The sequence below is a fragment of the Anoplopoma fimbria genome, chromosome 11 (genome assembly GCF_027596085.1).
Source record: "Anoplopoma fimbria isolate UVic2021 breed Golden Eagle Sablefish chromosome 11, Afim_UVic_2022, whole genome shotgun sequence".
Classification (NCBI taxonomy): domain Eukaryota; kingdom Metazoa; phylum Chordata; class Actinopteri; order Perciformes; family Anoplopomatidae; genus Anoplopoma; species Anoplopoma fimbria.
In genome coordinates this window covers 11,940,324-11,958,408 of record NC_072459.1, presented here as the reverse complement: position 1 = coordinate 11,958,408, position 18,085 = coordinate 11,940,324, and the positions used below count along the sequence as shown (strand labels likewise).

Here is an 18,085-nt window from a genome sequence, read left to right as displayed (position 1 = left end):
AGCAATAAAATGCTTAGATAAACGGGAATTGAATTGGAAATGACGATCGGAGCGGCTCTCAATATTATTATTATTTTTTTTGGGGGGGGGGGCCGTGCGTGCGTGCGTGCGCGCGACACTACTAATCAGCCAAAAGTAATCACACCTGTTCATCTTCATTTACTGCACCTTTTAGCGCTGCTCCAGCTGTCTGTGCAACCTCACCTGCAGAATGAGGAACGCTACACGATCGGTGCGTTTCCTTTACTATCCGTATGCATTTCATTTGTGCCATGATATAAACGTGCCCCATTGTTCTGAGACTTTTTGTTTTTTGTTGTTGTTGTGCCGTACAGTCTCCGTCTGGTCGGGAGGACATCATGAGAACTGTTGCTCAACAGATGTTCCGCACCTGCAACAAACTTTTCTCTCGGTAAATGTGTGATCAGGTGTTTTTTTTAAACCAACTGCAGAGTGCAGTGCATAGTTTAAGTACCCCATACTTCAAGATGCAGCCATAGCCACTTGTTTGTTCACCTACAATTTGCAATGCAATCCAATTTAATAAATCTGCAAATTCTTCCTTTGATCACTCATAGTTGTTAATTCAAACATGGAGGTTGTAGTTGTGTTGTAGCCTACTGAACTGCATTATATTGAAATGTGTTTCAAATAATCTTCTACCCTCATGCTTGAAAAAGGGAAACTTGCAGAATGTGAACAACTTGTGTCACGTGGTTTAACTTTTGAAATGGAAAGTATTTTTTACATATTCATAGGTTCAGGATTTTACACTTTGGGAGAAGGAGAGGGTGCAATTTCAAGACAAAGAGGAAATGTATATAAAGAAAATATTGAAATATTGAAGAAAACTCATCGTACTGTGCGCTCAACAAACGGATCTTTTTGCAGCTGCTAACTTAAACACTGTGATTATTGCTCTTTTCCTGAGACACGTCATGACTTGTATCTTTTTTGTAGAAAAACGTCAAATGATGTCGTGGAGGCCCATCCGTCCAACATTGAGACTGCAGCGCAGATGGACAGCATCCAGCATCTGCCCAGTCCTTCGCGGTCTTTCAATGTGGAGGCGCAAGAGAGCTCTCGCCATGTAGAGGCAGTGACGGAGAGGGCCCACCATGGTGGTGGATGGCTCCTGTCAGGCATCATCTGCATCAACATCCTGATCCTGGGCTGCGCTCTGGTCAGCGGCAGTGCCTTCAACAGCGTGGCCATCACTGCTGTGCACAGGCAAATCTTCCTCATCGTTCTCCTCCTCCTCACGATGTTGTGGATGCTGTCTTACACGGTTGTCACCTCTCGAAAGGCTCAAGCTGTCTTGTTGAAAGATAGCCACGCAGGGCCTGTGTGGCTCCGCGGTCAGTACTTTCTGTTCGTCTGTTTTTCAAGAAGTATCGTTTCAAGGCTTAATCCCTTTTTTTAATGGTTACATTTCAGGCGGACTTCTGCTGTTTGGGCTTCTCAGTCTCCTCATGGTCATCTTCAAGATTGCCACCTATGTGGGCTACCTTCACTGTGATTCTGCTGTTAAAGTTGCCTTCCCCGTTGTGCAAGCTGTATTTCTGTTTGTCCAGGTTGTTGCATTTTAAAAACATGACTTATGCATTGCAAGAATATGCAGTCTTGCATGCACTGTAGATGGGTTGCGGGGAAAACTTAACAAAACCTGTCTGTTTGTAGACGTACTTCCTGTGGTTTCATGCAAAGGACTGTGTGCAACTACACACTAATTTTACACGGTAAATCATTTTTTACTCACTCGAAAAATGTTACCTTTTTTAATCTTGCAGGTCACTGATGTTTTCACTCTTTCAGGTGTGGGCTTACTCTTACGCTTTCAACTAACCTGGTGTTGTGGATGGCAGCTGTGACTGAGGAATCGATTCACCAAACTGAGATTCCAGACCTAAATGTCAATGTATCACACAAGATGTACAGAGGTACTTAGGCCTGGATTGATTTCAATTCATTCATGGATTCATGAATATAAAAACTAACTCAAAACTTTCCGTTTCAGCCAGTTATGGTGACAACAAGTGTAAATGCAGTCACTCTGCGTGCGACACCTTCAAAGACGCCTTCTACTACCTGTACCCCTTCAACATAGAATACAGCCTCTTTGCCTCAGCTATGGCCTACGTCATGTGGAAAAATGTCGGTCGGCTTGTGGAGGATCACAGCCACCACAGCATAAAGTTCCGTCCAAAGGATGTGTGTTTTGGACCCATCACCGGAATACTCCTGGTGGTGGCAGGACTTGTCGCATTCATACTGTACGAGGTGGACATACTGACAGAGGACGAGCAGAGCAGAAACAGAGCCCTGCTGATCCATTTCATCATGAATATAGTGATAGTGAGCCTGATGTGCCTCTCCACTGTGATTGGCTGCATCGTCTACAGGCTGGACCACAGGGAGCACGTGTCGGAGAAAAACCCCACCCGCAGCCTGGACGTGAAGCTTCTGGTGGGAGCCTCGATAGGGCAGCTCATCATCAGCTACTTCACCATCGTGGCGGTAGTGGCGACAGGAGCCAGAGGGTACCTGAACGCCCTCAACCTGTCCTGGGCCGTGCTGACGGTCCTCCAGCTCGGTCTCCAGAACTACTTCATCATCGAAGGCCTCCACAGGGAGCCCTTCCACGTGATGCAGGAAGATGCTCTGCACACAAATGCTCACGCCTTCAGGGAACATCAGGAGATGAGCGTTGTTCCGGAGAGTCAGAAGTCCAAATACTTTGTGGCTTCAAGTCCTGATAAGCCAAGTTGGAAGAGAAGAGTATTGAAGGAAGTCTGTGCCTTTCTGCTGCTTGCTAACATCATTGTAAGTTGTATTTATGCTTCATTTCTTTTAATCACTTTTCATCATTGCAACAAACTAAAGATTTATTTGTTTTCCTGTTTTGTGTATCCTGCTTATTCACTCACTCTGTATGGACAGCTGTGGATCATGCCCGCCTTCGGTGCTCGTCCCCAGTTTGATCATCCCATCGAGATAAAATTCTACAAATTCACAATGTGGGCGGCCATCGTGAATATTGGACTTCCTTTTGGAATCTTCTACCGCATGCACTCTGTCGCCAGTCTCTTTGAGGTGTACCTGATCTCTTAGATGGACTTATAACTAATCATAATTGAAAGTCATTTTATGATATATTTTATTTATTGAATGTTTCAATTTAACTTGTTTTATTAATAAATTATAACTTAAAAGAAAATGTGTTACTTGTCTTTAGTTGGGTAAGATTTTAATTCCTATATTTTAATTCAAATTTACCTAGAGGGGCGGGTTTCTTTGTGTGCTGCATGTAATATGCAATTACATTTACATGTGTGGTTATTTATAACCATGAAATGGTTTGTCATCAAACTACTTGATTAATTCACTAACAAATATTAAAATGAGCAAATGAAATGTTTGTACATTGCAAACAGTGCTTTTAAAACTAAGGCTTATATAACTTTTTTTTTTATTAGAAATTAAAGTAAACACAATATTTTGTCTCTTAGAACAGATTCATTGTATACTTTGATTTCGCCTTTTTTAAGATTTGTCGTAAACCCCTTTTGATATCCCATATTGGTGGTAAACCAATTCAAAAAATAGAAATGGTGGACATGAGCAAAGCTGCAATTGGATGCTCAAAAAAAAAAATCCAAAGCAGTATCTCTAAAGTGTAATTTATAGCTGGAGAGGGACATGGTGACATCTAGTGATCATGGTGTAAAAGGGCACCTTTACTTTCTGCAGCATGTTGTGGCCAAACTACATACAGCAGTTTAACAAACGTAAAAAAAACTTCCAATAAGCTCTGCACTTGATATGGATTATTACGTGTTGATTTATCTTTTCTATTAGTTTCTGTGAGGATCCACATGGTGCAGAAAGAGTAAATGGTTACTTCTGTGTAAAATACATACGTAAAACCATATGTATTGCTTGATAGATTCCCCATTAAAGCACATTGTTCAGTAATGTGACCAACCAGAATTCACAGATGCATATCAATATATATATATATATATATTCAGGATCATTTACGTAAAATACAATTTCCAACATCAAGCATTTTAAGCATTGCCAGCCAGGTCCAAACTTAAACCTGGTCATATACATAAAAACATACAATCTGTATAGTTGCCTCCAAAATCCTGTAGAGTTACATTGTCACATAAACCACAACCATATTAACAACTAAAATAGTGCACTTTAAAGCATGGCAAGTACAACAAATAACGTAAAACACCAACATTGTGCCCTCCAGGATATGTTACAAGCCTCTGTTGGAAAGCACCATTTCTTCTGTAACCAGTCTGACAGCAAAGTTTAACAATGTTTCCTCTTGTACTTCACTTTCCCTCCTATATTCTGCCAAGAAAAGAGCTTTGGCTCTCTGGAAATGCTCCAGACATTCTATGGTCTTGAGGTCTTATGAAATGTACAAACACCATAATTTATGGACAATTATGATAATTCAATCATCCCCCATCTTAATATGGATGTATCTCTACCTGACTTGTCTGAATAACATTCCTACCCAGGTTGGTGGTGTACGCACTGATGATGATTAGGGAGGCGAGTTAAACACAGTGAGGTTGACTGGGAAACCAGCAGATACTGAAGGGAGGAGGAACCCTGTTGAACAGTCCCATTTTCACACTTCTGTCTACATCCTCTGAATCTCGAAAAGGTGAACATCAGTGTCATACCAGATAGGAGGGTCCACATTGCTAGAACAAGAAAATAGGATGTTAGTGTTAGTCAACGTGGATACGACAACTATTTGCATCATGCACTGCTCTTATGGCTGACTCACCGCAGATAGACGACGCCCCACATGTAGGTACGAAACCACATGGCAGTGCCTGCGTTGGCCTGATACTTTCTGATGAGGATCGGGTGAGGAACTGGCAGCAGGCCCACTAATGTGCCATGCTGGAGAAACTTCAGGATCTCTGATTCATCTGTTAGACCCCTGCAGTAAAGCATGTGAGCACAGTGTGAAAAAAAACTGATATTTTTAAAAAGATACAATACGTTTAATGGTTAGGTAACATACTTGTCAATGCAGATCTTTTCCACTTGGGGAACTAGAACTTGTAAAAGTCGCATGATAGTCTGTAGGGGTAGTTTACACTTCCAGGAGTGGACCTAGGGCAAAAAAATAGTAAATCTGTATCATTTTAAGCATTCCTACAAATTTCCAACATTAGAGAAGGTGAGGTCGAAATAAGTTACCGACCCACTCTGGTGTGGGAGCCCAAAACGATGTCGCAGACGCGCTTGACAAACGTCTTCTCTCCATTTCTGCTTCAGTGTAGAAAACATCCTGATAATTTGAAGAAATACATTTACTGGCATGCACATACTTTTAAAACACATGCACACAAACGCACACTTACCTCATTGTCTCGGCCTGAGTTTGACTCTGTGTCACTGGTCCCAACAACTGGAGTTTGGTCTGAGTGGGCTGTTTGTGAGGGGTCTATCTTTTGAACCGACACCATGGTGCCATCCTCTGACACCTGGGACTTCTCAGTCAGTTTCTCAATGCCTGCAGGAAACCACGAATGACAGGAAACTAATAACTACTTAAAGGATAAGTCTTTTGTTGATTGACTATACTTTTCTTATTTTAACAAATCCTGTGAAAAGTAGCGTTGTGTATCAAAAACCTTATATACTGTAACTTGTTTATCTGTGCCATAGAAGAAAAAAAAAACAGTGAGCCACTTCACTGTACTGGGTGACATGTTTCTGCTTTACCATGAACATGGGAACTGTAATTTATTTTCAGTCAACTCTAAAGTTTATTGCTGCAGTAAATAGCTGCTAGTGCAACAAATCCGCAGCTGAAAATTGGTTCCCCAACAACTATTCAATTTATTTCTGTTTGAGTAACATTTTGTTTATCTTACAAATTTAACTATATTTGTCAGTCCTCTTAATTTGACAATCACAGCTCTCTTCAGATGCTTAATGTACCGTATGTTAACATGTTAGCTGTAAACAGGACAGAAATCCACCCCACAGTCAAGGGATGGTAATCAATTCCATAAAATATGAAAAGTGTGGTAAGTTGACCCAATGAGCCAGTTTTAACATTCAATCACAAACATTCCAAAAGCATACAGAGTCAGTACCTGGTATAGCGACCAGACTGGTCTTCAGTGTACCGGGCTCTGCCGGTACAGCAGGGTGAGAGCCCTCCATGGATACAGTCTCCTGCGAGCTAGTGCGCGAAATGACATCCGGAGACTTCCTCTTCCTCTGCAAAGCCTTCTGGATGGAAGCCGGATCAGAGGGCAGGTTGGCCAACTGGTGGAACACATTACGTTTGCGTATGATTGCATACACCAGGTTGCAGTTTCCTAGAGGTGAGAGAGAGACAGAGGGACAGATTTACTAAATGAGCAGATGTAACAAAGTCCCTTCTAATATCTTGATCCTGACATCAACTCTAGAAAACCCTTTCAAATCCATGCAAGCCATGAATTCTGTTTAGCGTCAGTTTCTCTCTTACCGTCAAATTGATACTGGATAATATTGTTGAAAGCCTCGAGAAGGAAGAACACGAGGTGATGGTTCTGGGCTACAGAGAACAGGAACCAGCTAGTGGAAAAGGCCTCCAGCAGGTGGAGCAGTTTATTGGCTGCCACCATGGACAGGCTCTTCAAATAAGGAGACACTGCAGAAGGAGAAATGTTAAGAAGACTGTGTCACTAAATACATTAAAAAAACTATTAAGTGGAATCTGTTTGTTATTAGATGTTAAAACTGTTAAATAGTTGCTGTTGCAAATTATATCTGCGCATTGCCAGACAGATGGCGCCAAAGCAATTTACCATTAACAACAATAGTGAGCAGGCAGTCAAACAGAGGCTGGAGACGCTGGTGGCCTGTGGTGATTATCTTGTGAAACACCTACAAAACAAACACAGTGACAGCTGTGAGCATTAACTGTTTCTTAATTTGGCAGCAATAAAGAACATTTAGGATGAATATAATGCAGTAGACACTCACCACTATAAGCAGGTCAGCATGGGTTCCCGTGAACACTGGGATGTCCATAGGCACATGGACAGAGTAGGGCTTATTCAAGCGCACGCCAAAGTTTCTCTCACCGCTCAGCAGCAGCAAAATGAACACACCGATGTGCATGAGTCCAACACGGGCTGCAGCCATAAAACAGATCAGAAGTTAATAAACGTATACCTAGTAGAACGTTGTTGGGTGATTTAACACTGGGATGAGACTCACACTGGTCAGCCCTGGCATCATTCAGGTAGAAGAGTATAGGAACCAGGATATCAAGCACATCGCTGCTCTTCAGGACAAAAAACAGGAATTTCTGTCGTGGGAACACAAAGGGGGTTTTGTTGAATAAAAGCACAGACTTTTAGTCAAAGAAACTCTTCATTTTAGTTCTTTGTTCCGACCTTGTTGAAGTCACAAAGCTTCCAGAAAAGCACCAACAGCTCTTGGTGGAACTGGATCTTCTTGGTAGAGTTAGGCAGGTACGTCTGAGTCAAAGGGTTGGTCAGCAGACGAGCTAGGCCCTTCAGTACAAAGTCAAAGTCCTGCAAATGTAGAGACAGAAGGTGTGTTTTGGACATCTTTACATGTAAAATTGTCAAGTAATTGATAGAATTGATAATCGGCATACCTCCTCTCTGTGGATCCTTGACAAATAGTTCACAAACAGGTTTTCAGGACCTGTAGACTACACAAAGATAAAAAAAAAATGTTTTTGAATGACATTAAACACATGCCATACAATCATCAGATTTATTTATTTTAGGTGGTGTGATACCTCGTGTTCCTCGATGCTGGATGGGGACGGGGGCCGGTGGGGAACCCCTCCGTCGTGCTCCAGTGTCACTATGAGGATCTGTACAGCCTGCTCCACCAGCTGCTCCCGGTAGTCGGAGAAGAGCAGGTGGTTGTATGGGATGCCGTAGCCCACTGGATCGTAGGCACACACCACATTCAGCAGAGAGGTGAACAGAGGCAGAGCGTGTCTGCGGGAATAGACGTGAAGATGAGAATCAGGTGGAAGAATATACCAAAGCAAAGTTTTTTGAATGAAAGTTATAATATAGTGTCATTTGTAAATGAAGATTCTCATTTTTGTCAATACAGAAATCTAAATGCATTTGCTAGATTTATATACAATATTGTGGAAGTAGATTGAGCAGGAAAAAACAAACTGCTTTTGCATGTGTTGCCATGGCTAAATTCTGCACACAGGTAGTCTATTTATGCTCACCTAATCAAGGTTTTACTTTTGTGGCATTCAAACATTCTGGTAAAAATGCACTTGGCGGATAATGGAATTATTTCATCACATTATGTTTGTCCATATATTTTTGGATGTGCCTACTTCAGCCCATTACCTGTTTTCTGTAGAGCAGAAGAATGTCACCCAAGGGTTGAGGACACTGTTGTCCGTTGAGGAAGGCAGGTACATGGCCTCAGAGAAGCAGGTTAGTAACAGCCTCAGCAACTCTGTCCTGAAGAGCATCAGTGAAAGATAAAGCATAGAGGTGGAGAGAAAAAAGTCAACCACGGAAGAACGAGAGAAAAAAAGGTAATAACTAACAGCTATATGCTGCCAATCACAGCTGCACGCTGCCAGCTGACTCACCTGTTCAGATCATGGATGTAGTTGAGAGGGGGGGACTGTGCAAAGCCCACCCCTGCCTCCCAGATGTATTCACAGCTGTCTATGGACTGCATGCTCTCTACAGAGTCCTGGATGTGTTCACAAAAAACTTGAATAAATTATTTTATACAAAGCGCAGAATTAATATTTCATTTGTTCGACTACATCGCAAATCGTTGACTCAAGACCTCAAACCTAAAAGACATGTTCGGCTGTTTAATGCTGAATTACAAAAATAACGAATAAGCGTTTATCTGTCTAGTTAAGGTATAGTTTAGTATTGGCAACTAGGCTAGTTGCCAAAACTTGTTAAGTAAAACCTCACGGTCGCAACACATAACCTATTGTTAAGGAACAGTCTTACTTTTCTCCTTACTTACACACCTCTTCCTGTTATAATTTTTCTTTCCTTCTTCTTTCTCCTAACCCCTTTAGTAACTTTATCTGAGCATACATTCCATAAAGAATGTAGTATACAACAATTTACCAAGGAACTTTAAACGCCTAAAGAGCTTTCACTGTAAGCAAAGTGTGAAGTGTGACATGTGACCATTCTTTCTTTCTCATGAGGGATGAGGAACTCTTCCTGGTGAGACTGACTATGTTTCATCAATCATTGTCTCTTTCAACGTTTTCTCCTCAGAGAAACTGGAGTGACCGGTTAGTTGGCCTTTGTTAGACCAGGAAGAAATATCTTTAACTACCAGAGTAGATCATGTTAACCGTTTTCCACGTAATGCTTCAGCAATTATGAATATTGCTTGACGGTGATGAGACACTGTGTACTCACTGGGCCTCTCCTGTGGCTGTGCACAGTGAAGTCCGGGCAGAAGAGGAGGTCAGCGATGGCCAGGAGCAGAGACTCGGCCAGGGGTCGAGCTCCTTCATCATCATCCAGCTCATCTGTCTGGAAATGATGGACATATATGTATGAGACTAGATCCAGTTGATAAAGATTATTCTCTAGTATTCACTGAAAGAAAATGTGTAAATGGTCACACGGGAAAAGTGATCTTGACTGAAAGGAAATGGTGCAGTACAGCTGATATTTCCTGCTCTAGAGAAAATAAATCAAATACACCTCCTCAGGCTGGAATGAGGAAACCAGTTTAGTTGATCAACTGAGTGAAAAATAGCCCGATATCCTCAATGCTTTCATTATACTGTATTTTATAAATGGAGTGAGTAAGCATCTGAGAAGCCTGATGAGAACATTGTATTTTTTGTAACTGATTGATTCTATTTTTAGTAACAAACAAATCATGACAGCGACACTGTCTCATAAAAGCTGTTAAGAGGGATTAAAAGACCTGTCAGGATGCTTTTTGCAAAGAGGTTTTCCTTTCCTGTGCCCACTCACCCCAGCCCGCCCAGCGCCGGGTACCGTCGACCAGAAGAACCCTCTCCAGTCCTGGTCTTCAAATATGTAAGGAAGGATGCGGCTCAGGATGCGAGTGCAGTTCAGGATCACCTGCTTCTCCCTTTCTGTGGGGCATCCAGACTCAGCACCCTGCACCAGCTTCTCCACGGCCTGAGGATACAAGAAAGAAGATCAGGAGGATGCGTGAGTATGAGTATGTGTGGTATGGAAACAGCTGCTGAGCCAGACACACAGAAGAAGATTTATGTAGGTTTTAATTTTAATAATGCAATTTGCCTATTTTCTAAATGTTGGTTCTCAGATAATGATTTCCTATTGAACGGGCACTGTACCGTAACAAACACCTTAGTTTCTTAGACCTGTTGTTCCATTAGAAAGTATGTGAATAATGATATAATACAAATTATTTCATGAGGCTAAGGCTCATAAATTGGTCATTAAAGTCTGTGTTAACTTGATATATTTTCCACTGGGAAGTAAAATTGATACATACATGATATGGGGACATATATTGTTGTTGTTTTGGGCCTATAACAAAGATTTCATTTTGAAAATGATTAATTATCTAAATGTAATCAACAGCATGTTACAGCCTGTTTAAAATAGGTAACAAACTCAGCTCAGCTTCAAGAGCTATTGTCTCCTCCTCTTTATCTAATTAGGCTGAAACAACCTAGTATGTCTGTTTTGTTTCTGATAGGAGGCTTCAAACGGAAACTGGTACCAAGAAACGGGAAGCGAAGGGGAAAGGAAGGGGAGTTGACTCACTTATTCCCACATCTGAGGGCATGAGGCAGAGCCTTGCTGACAGACTCCCGTGTCGGGCTCTAACAAACAACATTATTCCATGATGTAGCCTCACAGCAGGGGAGTGTCCTGTGCAATCCCATCTCACAAACAAGTTTTTATTACACAGATGCATTAGTCGTTCATAATGTGTGTACCTTATAGCATAGAGTTGCTAAATTGGAGGGGGACTCCTCTCGAACAGCTCTAATCTCTGCAGCTGGCACCAGTGCAAAAACATCCTGGACCGTGGTGGTGGTGTCTGCCCAAAACTGGTCCCAGAAGGCATCGTCTGTGGCTTCCACGGGCTGCAGAAAATATGTTTATGTTTTAATTCCCATATATCTGAGCCAGATGGAGCATTTTTATGTCTGTCAGATTTGAAATACAATGGCTGGATTCATCTTGCAGTGCACTAAAATATAATAATAATAATAATATCTCCCTTTTGTTCATAATGCATACATGGTTGTTTGGTCCTCATTGTATAGCTCATTCAAGGCCTAATGGCAATGTAAACACAACCTGTATTCTAGCAGCAGATAGGAAACCTTATCTGGCACACTGGTCCAAGCACAGTCCACCTGCCGCATCTGCAAACGTGGTCATTTCCAAACCTGCGTCATCAGTTTTGATTCTGCGACGCCATCGTTTGTTTTATAATCTAAACCAAACATGAACAGCCTGAATAAAGCTTTATGGTTATCTGCATCGAAGAATCGGCCGTCATTTAACCTAATATTTGACCAATACGACATATTTGGAGTACAGGGCATGCAATTTTTCTATACCGACCTTATAAACATGTCAAATTATGATAAAAATGAATTCATGTCAGTTATAAAGCGAGCATGCAACATGAGCCTGTTTGCTTTTTGCCATCACATCATGCGCGTTATCTCATCTCGGTGATGCGCTCCGGCGGCGCTCATCGACACATTTCTGTTTTTATTTATTCCTTTATTCTGCTGTATGGATGAGAATATACCTGTGTTTTGGTTGTCAGCTGAATCACTGCTTTCCTGAAGTTGAGTTTGGAGTCGGTGCTGCCCATTGTGATTATTTCCCTTTATACTAACAGGACCGCTGCTGCTGAGGATCCCTGATAATCTCACCTCCGTCCTTCGCTTGAGTCATTGGCGGAGGCGTTTTTTTTTTACTCCATTGGCTGGCTGGACCTGCACTCCTACAGGGTGTAACTTCCGGGTTGTGAAGATGTAAACCATACAGTCGGACTGGATGTTTTGTTTCCAGCATTTACCTTAAAGAACTTACAGAAATGTCATTTTTCTAAATATCTTTATGCTGTAAATTGTTACATTATTTGGTATAGAAAAGCAACAATGATTGTATAGGGAGGTCGCCTGTTACATCTAGATCTGTTTTTATTGAAGGTGCAGTTGGTATTTTCAAATCTTAAAGCAATTACATTCATCTGCAATCTGTTTATAAAAACGTAAAATTGTTAACAGCGACATATTTAGTGAAAATCAACACCTTGGCCGATATTCGTCGATTGATGTGTCTGATTATGACCAATTACACCTTTATTGCAGAAACAAATAAATGAACTCATGTTGCTTTCTTAACGCACACAGACTGCGCTTCAAGTGCGCCTGTGTCATTATATGCTGCCTTCAAGTGCTGCTTGTAAATCCAAACTTCTCTTCTACATTATCGTAATTGAATTGGATCCCGCACATCATACGTGTACACTATAATAAAGTAATAGTGCCCTTCACTTCCATTTGACTATCCCGGTCGCTAAACTCTTGTTTTCTAATGAGCTTAACTGGGTTTATATAAAAATTCCGACAGCACGTAAATGCATCATTGCGCAGCCGCAGTGCCATGTAAACACAACTGCCGCGGTTCGTTGTAGTTATAGCTGTGGCTGTTCTAGCTAGCCGGATTAAACTAAAATAAGGGCTTTTTTACTGGGGCTCTTGCACTGAGATTGTCAGGCGGATACTAAAGAAACGAGGCTATTTATTTGTAGACTTTTCTGGGGTCAAATAAGCAGCAGCAGCAGCTAAGAGGGCTAGCTAGCGGTGACGTTAGCTTTGAACGGTGACTGGCTTTTTAAATAACCTAGCTAGTTAGCTAAACGTTAGCCCGATCAACCGAGGGAAAGTAAGAGCCAGTTAGCTTATGTGTCTGTGTAGTTAATTAAACCAGATTAGTATCTAAGTGTTGCCAAAATGGCTTCTAGTATCACATCTATATTCAACACAATTAGCTAGCTAAGAAGGGTGAGTTTAAGCTAACTCCGTTGATAGGCCATCAGCTGACAGGAAACAAGCTAACAAGGGTCCTCCAGTCTGGTCAGAGCAAATACAAAAGGAAACACGTCGAGATTGATTCAGTGTCATCATATGTTGACTGAAAACAGGTGAGCGAGGCCCACGACACGTTATGTAACATTAACTAATGAAACTATTGTTGGTGTGACGTCACAGTGGCCTATGTCAGCCACCTGCAGCAGACATTTAAAGATGTTGATTGTCGGGGTATGTGTAACACATGATCCGGGTTCACACGTGGGGTAACAGCAGAGATGTACAGTACCAGTCAAAAGTTTGGACACACCTTCTCATTCAATGGTTTTTCTTTATTTTTATATGAATTGTTTTCTACATTGTAGATTAATATTGAAAACATCCAAACTATGAAGGAACACATATGGAATTATGTGGTAAACAAACACATTTTCAACAAACTGAATATGTTTTATATTTTAGATTTTTCAAAGTAGTTGAATGAGAAGGTCTGTCCAAACTTTTGACTGGTACTGTATGTGTGATGTTACGTACTGTGTGTGTGTGTGTGTGTGTGTGTGTTTTTAATTGCCTGTGTGTAAACATATGTGCTTTCACACAAACAGGAAACGGCAGCGCAGCGGTGGTGATGAGGAGAATGGCCACCTCGTGCCTCAAGCCAAAAGGCAAAGCAGAGCTCATCCTCTGTCTCCGGAGCCAGGCCGGGATGCCTGGGACTCTGAGGTACAAACATTTGTCTAGGGAAATATATTTGTAATACTTAAGACACTGTAAAAAGCTTGGCAAAACATCCCTAGTTTGCTTAAATTTGTCAAAAGAATGAAGATGAAGTGTTGCCTTCAGCTCACAAAGAAATGGGGAATCTATAACAATTATTACTCATGACTGCACCTGGATCTCAGGGGTCAACTGGGGAGAAATAGGATTGAAAATGGTGTCTCGTACCTTATTGTTACCCCCTCTGTCCTAACTACTTTTCTCAGTCTGGTCGGGTAAAAACTAAATGGTTGACGTCATTACATTACTATTGTTACCAAATAATTTAACCTAAATATATAGATGGCTTAGGAGATCAACTTAGGTCTCAAGGCTAATAAGGCATTTCTGATCTCTAGTGTTGACCTGTATTCCCCGTGCATTTCCATTGTAAGGCTTTTAATAAATCATGACAAAACAACCCTGGATGTTGTGGAGCACACTGCTGATGTTGGCATATGCATTTCAGTCATCCAACAGCGAGAGCAGCAGCAGTCCAGAACATGCGGCTGGCAGCTGTGGCAGTCAGTGCGCCGTTGGCCCCTGCAGTCCCCTCGGCTCCGGTGACTCCTCAGACCTGGCCGGCCCTACAAGCCTGGTGTCCTACCTGCAGATCAACCGCATCCTGAAGCAGGCCCACTTCCAGAGCATGCAGATCCGATGTCAGCTCAGAGACACATGATGACCTAACGTCTCTCATTGTGAGCCACCAGAGGACTGAGTCCCTGAGGCAGGCCAGAGCACCAACACGCTGACTCACTTCACTCAGCTCTTCCCATCCATCTCCAGTTACTGTGATGTCTCGCAGCTCTACATATCTGTGGATGGAGACCAGCTCCTGGTCAGGTATCTGGAGGGGGTTCATCATTCAAATAAATCAAAAGTGATCATCATTTTAGCAATAATAACTGTGTGATCAACTCAAACAATTTTTGTGATCCACTTGATTTCTGACCAGTCCGGTTAACGTACTGCTCTCGGAGCCTTATTGTGACTGACTGATGATGACGAATCCCTGTGTTTTGTCTTAAATGTTGTATGAAAACTGTGCTACTGGAGATGCTGTAGTGGCACCAAACACAATTTTAGGCCGGTCAGTGTGACTCGTTTAGTCTCCTAGTAGGGTGCTTGGGTAGTATAATGCTGAATCTGATGTCTGTGTAAGAACATGGACCAGTCTCAGGGAGGATTTGCACTTGTCTTGGACGGCTCATTTGCTTTCATATTCAGACAGGGGCCCCTTTACAAGGACCTGTAGAAGCCATGGGTGTTAACTTGGCCAATGAGGTTATATTTAATGTCCTTATTTTGTTAGTTTATAGAGTTTTTTTTTGTTTTTTTTTGATTTCAGTAAAATTTAGTGGAGAGTCAGGCCATAGAATAAATGAGTTGGTTTTAGCACAGTTTGCATTTTAAAAGGCTTCATAACACTGCAAGATTGAAAATATTGAACACGTATGCCAATTTTCTGCATTTCCATGGTTAAAAATGTGTGCGGTATTTATCCCATATTTATTCATTAGCACAGTATGTTTTTTTTGTTCCTGATGCGGATTCAAATTCCACAATAGTTGATTATAATAAATATTGTGCAGTCTTGGCAGTGGTATGCACAGGTGTGGCTTTCTGGCAGTTTTATTTTCTCCTGATGCATAGACTTATTATTTCATGATCTCGACATAAGAGTCCTTTTTTGTTTTCTTGTGATCACTTAAGTTTTTGATGTTGACATAACGTATCTTGTCTTCTCATGATCAATCAATAATTAGGCTGTAGATTGTGATATGGGAATAATCGTCTATACTCAAATATCACTGCTCATATTTGACATCAGAAATTAACACCTTATTATTATAAATTGATTAATTGCAACCAAAGAGAGATCCCATGTAATATCTGTAATATTTTCCCATATAGGGACTGAGGGTGCACCTGTGGTTTCAGCAGTTATGTAACAACATAATGACCTTTGACACAAAGCAATTTCCAGTTTAGATTGTCTTTCATGTATGGATTGTAGACAATAACAACATCTGGCATGTCTTACTAATAATCATCAGAGAAAACATTGATTAATGTCCCAGTAGATCATAACAAAGCTTACTATGTCGAGATCATGAGAGAATAATTTAGAATATTTTAGATTATTATCAGATTAGTTAGATAAAGTGAGCAGTTAAGATTATTTGTGTTTTCTTGTGATCATGGGAAAATGCAGTGATCACAACATTACCAGCTTTGTTTTCTCATGACCACAAAGTAAAAACATTTTGGGGGGGATACCGTACATCCTTTAGAAACAAAAAAGATGTTTGCAAGGCTTTGTTTGCAATATTACTGGTGCCACTAAACGGCTGTTTTAATTGCAGACAAGCCTTCCTGCCTGTGCGTGTGTGTGTGTGTGTGTGTGTGTGTGTGTGTGTGTGTTCTTGTGAACTGAACATCCAGGTACAAGCACTGACCATACGGCTGTGCGTCTCTCCTTTTGCGTCTCTCCTTATTCTTAAACCAGGACTGGTTTCATTGCTGAAGCCTCATTCCAGGAGCAAGCTTGGCGTTTTTATTTTTAATTTTTGCAGACTGGTGTGTCAGAAATAAAAGCATTTTGAAGATGTGGTTTTTATTTTATTTTTTCCAATGATATATTTTTTGTATTTAGTATTGTAAATTACATTAGCTCTGCCATTGACTTTTTTTTTTTTTCTTGTAAATACCCCTTCATTTGAAAAATAAAAAATGAATGTTTTTGAACAAAGACATTATTTACTCTTTTCTTTTTTTCAGAAATCTGCATTTGACCCTTTTTAAAAAAAATAATAAAAAAATCTAGCATGGTGATTCTGGTAGGACCTGGGTCTATTCATGTTCTTCCTCTCTTAGAAAATTCCCTATTATCTTTGCATGCTATGTGCTGTATGTGTAGACAGGAATTCCCTCCATCCCACGTTCTCCCCTTTTCCTCCAAATGGCCAGTAATGAATGACTCCCCATGCATTGAGACCATCATTAATGAGATATGACCTGTGTCATGGCGAGGAGCAGTGGAAGGTTCTTTAATTAGCACACTACATGTCCTTGTCTTGTCACAGACACAGTAACAGATTACATACATTAATGCACCACACGTAACCATGGTTACCTTGCCGGCTACCGTGGGTCCTCATTACTCGCCTCCTTTGATTTCCCTCGCTCTACTTCTACTAAGTTAGCGATGACAAATGAGCCAATGATAATTCAGGATTAGCAATCTTCCTGCATCTCGACGATGTAGCTCTTTTCTTTCCTCAGGTGCGTGCCTGCTCATTATCTTGAAACGTGCAGCACAGCAACGTATAGAGAGGGACAATTAATGAGTCGTAAGTGAACCTTTCATCTTATCTGAGGTAAGCCTCTTTATGAACGGCCTTCTGTATCTTGAAGCAAACATCACATTAGAGCCGACCAAGTGCTGTGTAATTAAGGTGTTGCAGATGCAATTAGCAGCCTCTTGGATACATGTTGTCCTGGTGATATTCCAAATTTCTTCATGAGAAAAACATTATGGAATATTTAAGAAATAATTTACCCCAAAATGCAAATTCAATGAAGACGCCCCATTAAGCTTTTTAAAAACCACCGGTGCAGTACCCCTTTAATAACATGCCTGTTCGTAACGGGCCGAGTGCTTGGCCTGTGGTTCTTCCTGTTGCAGCTTTCAGGAGAACCGCTCATACAAACAACCTCACACTAGACACTAAGCTTCCTTGGGTCCGCTGCAATACACCTGGCATGACATGTTACTATTCTAACTCATATACCCTGAACTAACTTCAAAAGGCCCTCAAAGCCCATAAAGAATGTCCAAATTGCACCAGATTCGACACGTCACTCCCTTCCCTGCATTACACCCGTCATGTGTGAAGAAGATTGAATGAAGGGTTGTTGAGCTATGCGAAGGACAGACAGACAGACAGACAGACAAACTTTAATTGTATTGCAAATGCCGTTTTAATTTTCTCCTTATATAGATACATACAGTATGTTGACACCACTTGATTCCATGTCATTCAGGGTGAAGGGTGATCTATAGATGCACATAAGTAACTTAAAGGTTTAACTTATACAGGACAAAAGTGAAAGTCACAAGAACAGTATTCTTAAGTATAAATACTCACATTGTCTTTTTTCCTAAACAGCAGATGTTCTGAGTCCAGATGTTCATGAAAGTAGCAGTAGAGG

General features: G+C 41.2%; 3 protein-coding genes across 3 annotated transcripts; 2 read left to right on the top strand and 1 right to left on the bottom strand.

Moving 5' to 3' along the window:
* The first annotated feature begins 123 nt into the window (after positions 1–123).
* Positions 124–3,140, top strand: LOC129098663 (proton channel OTOP2-like). The gene is made up of 8 exons (XM_054607741.1): positions 124–232; positions 336–412; positions 961–1,358; positions 1,438–1,574; positions 1,681–1,739; positions 1,816–1,940; positions 2,018–2,823; positions 2,941–3,140. The coding sequence occupies exons 1-8, from the start codon at positions 212–214 to the stop codon at positions 3,109–3,111; spliced, it is 1,794 nt and encodes a 597-aa protein (XP_054463716.1). The 5' UTR covers positions 124–211; the 3' UTR covers positions 3,112–3,140.
* A 1,324-nt stretch (positions 3,141–4,464) lies between these two features.
* Positions 4,465–11,972, bottom strand: hid1a (HID1 domain containing a). Its single transcript, XM_054608071.1, has 19 exons — positions 11,821–11,972; positions 10,991–11,140; positions 10,026–10,196; positions 9,456–9,572; positions 8,648–8,754; positions 8,397–8,513; positions 7,814–8,021; positions 7,667–7,723; positions 7,440–7,580; positions 7,261–7,351; positions 7,024–7,175; positions 6,846–6,924; positions 6,524–6,688; positions 6,144–6,371; positions 5,448–5,554; positions 5,243–5,329; positions 5,060–5,151; positions 4,817–4,975; positions 4,465–4,730 (listed from the first exon to the last, which is right to left on the bottom strand). The coding sequence occupies exons 1-19, from the start codon at positions 11,884–11,886 to the stop codon at positions 4,667–4,669; spliced, it is 2,358 nt and encodes a 785-aa protein (XP_054464046.1). The 5' UTR covers positions 11,887–11,972; the 3' UTR covers positions 4,465–4,666.
* A 719-nt stretch (positions 11,973–12,691) lies between these two features.
* LOC129098770 (uncharacterized) lies at positions 12,692–16,578 on the top strand. Its single transcript, XM_054607872.1, has 3 exons — positions 12,692–13,224; positions 13,717–13,834; positions 14,337–16,578. The coding sequence occupies exons 1-3, from the start codon at positions 13,208–13,210 to the stop codon at positions 14,547–14,549; spliced, it is 348 nt and encodes a 115-aa protein (XP_054463847.1). The 5' UTR covers positions 12,692–13,207; the 3' UTR covers positions 14,550–16,578.
* Positions 16,579–18,085: the final 1,507 nt, after the last annotated feature.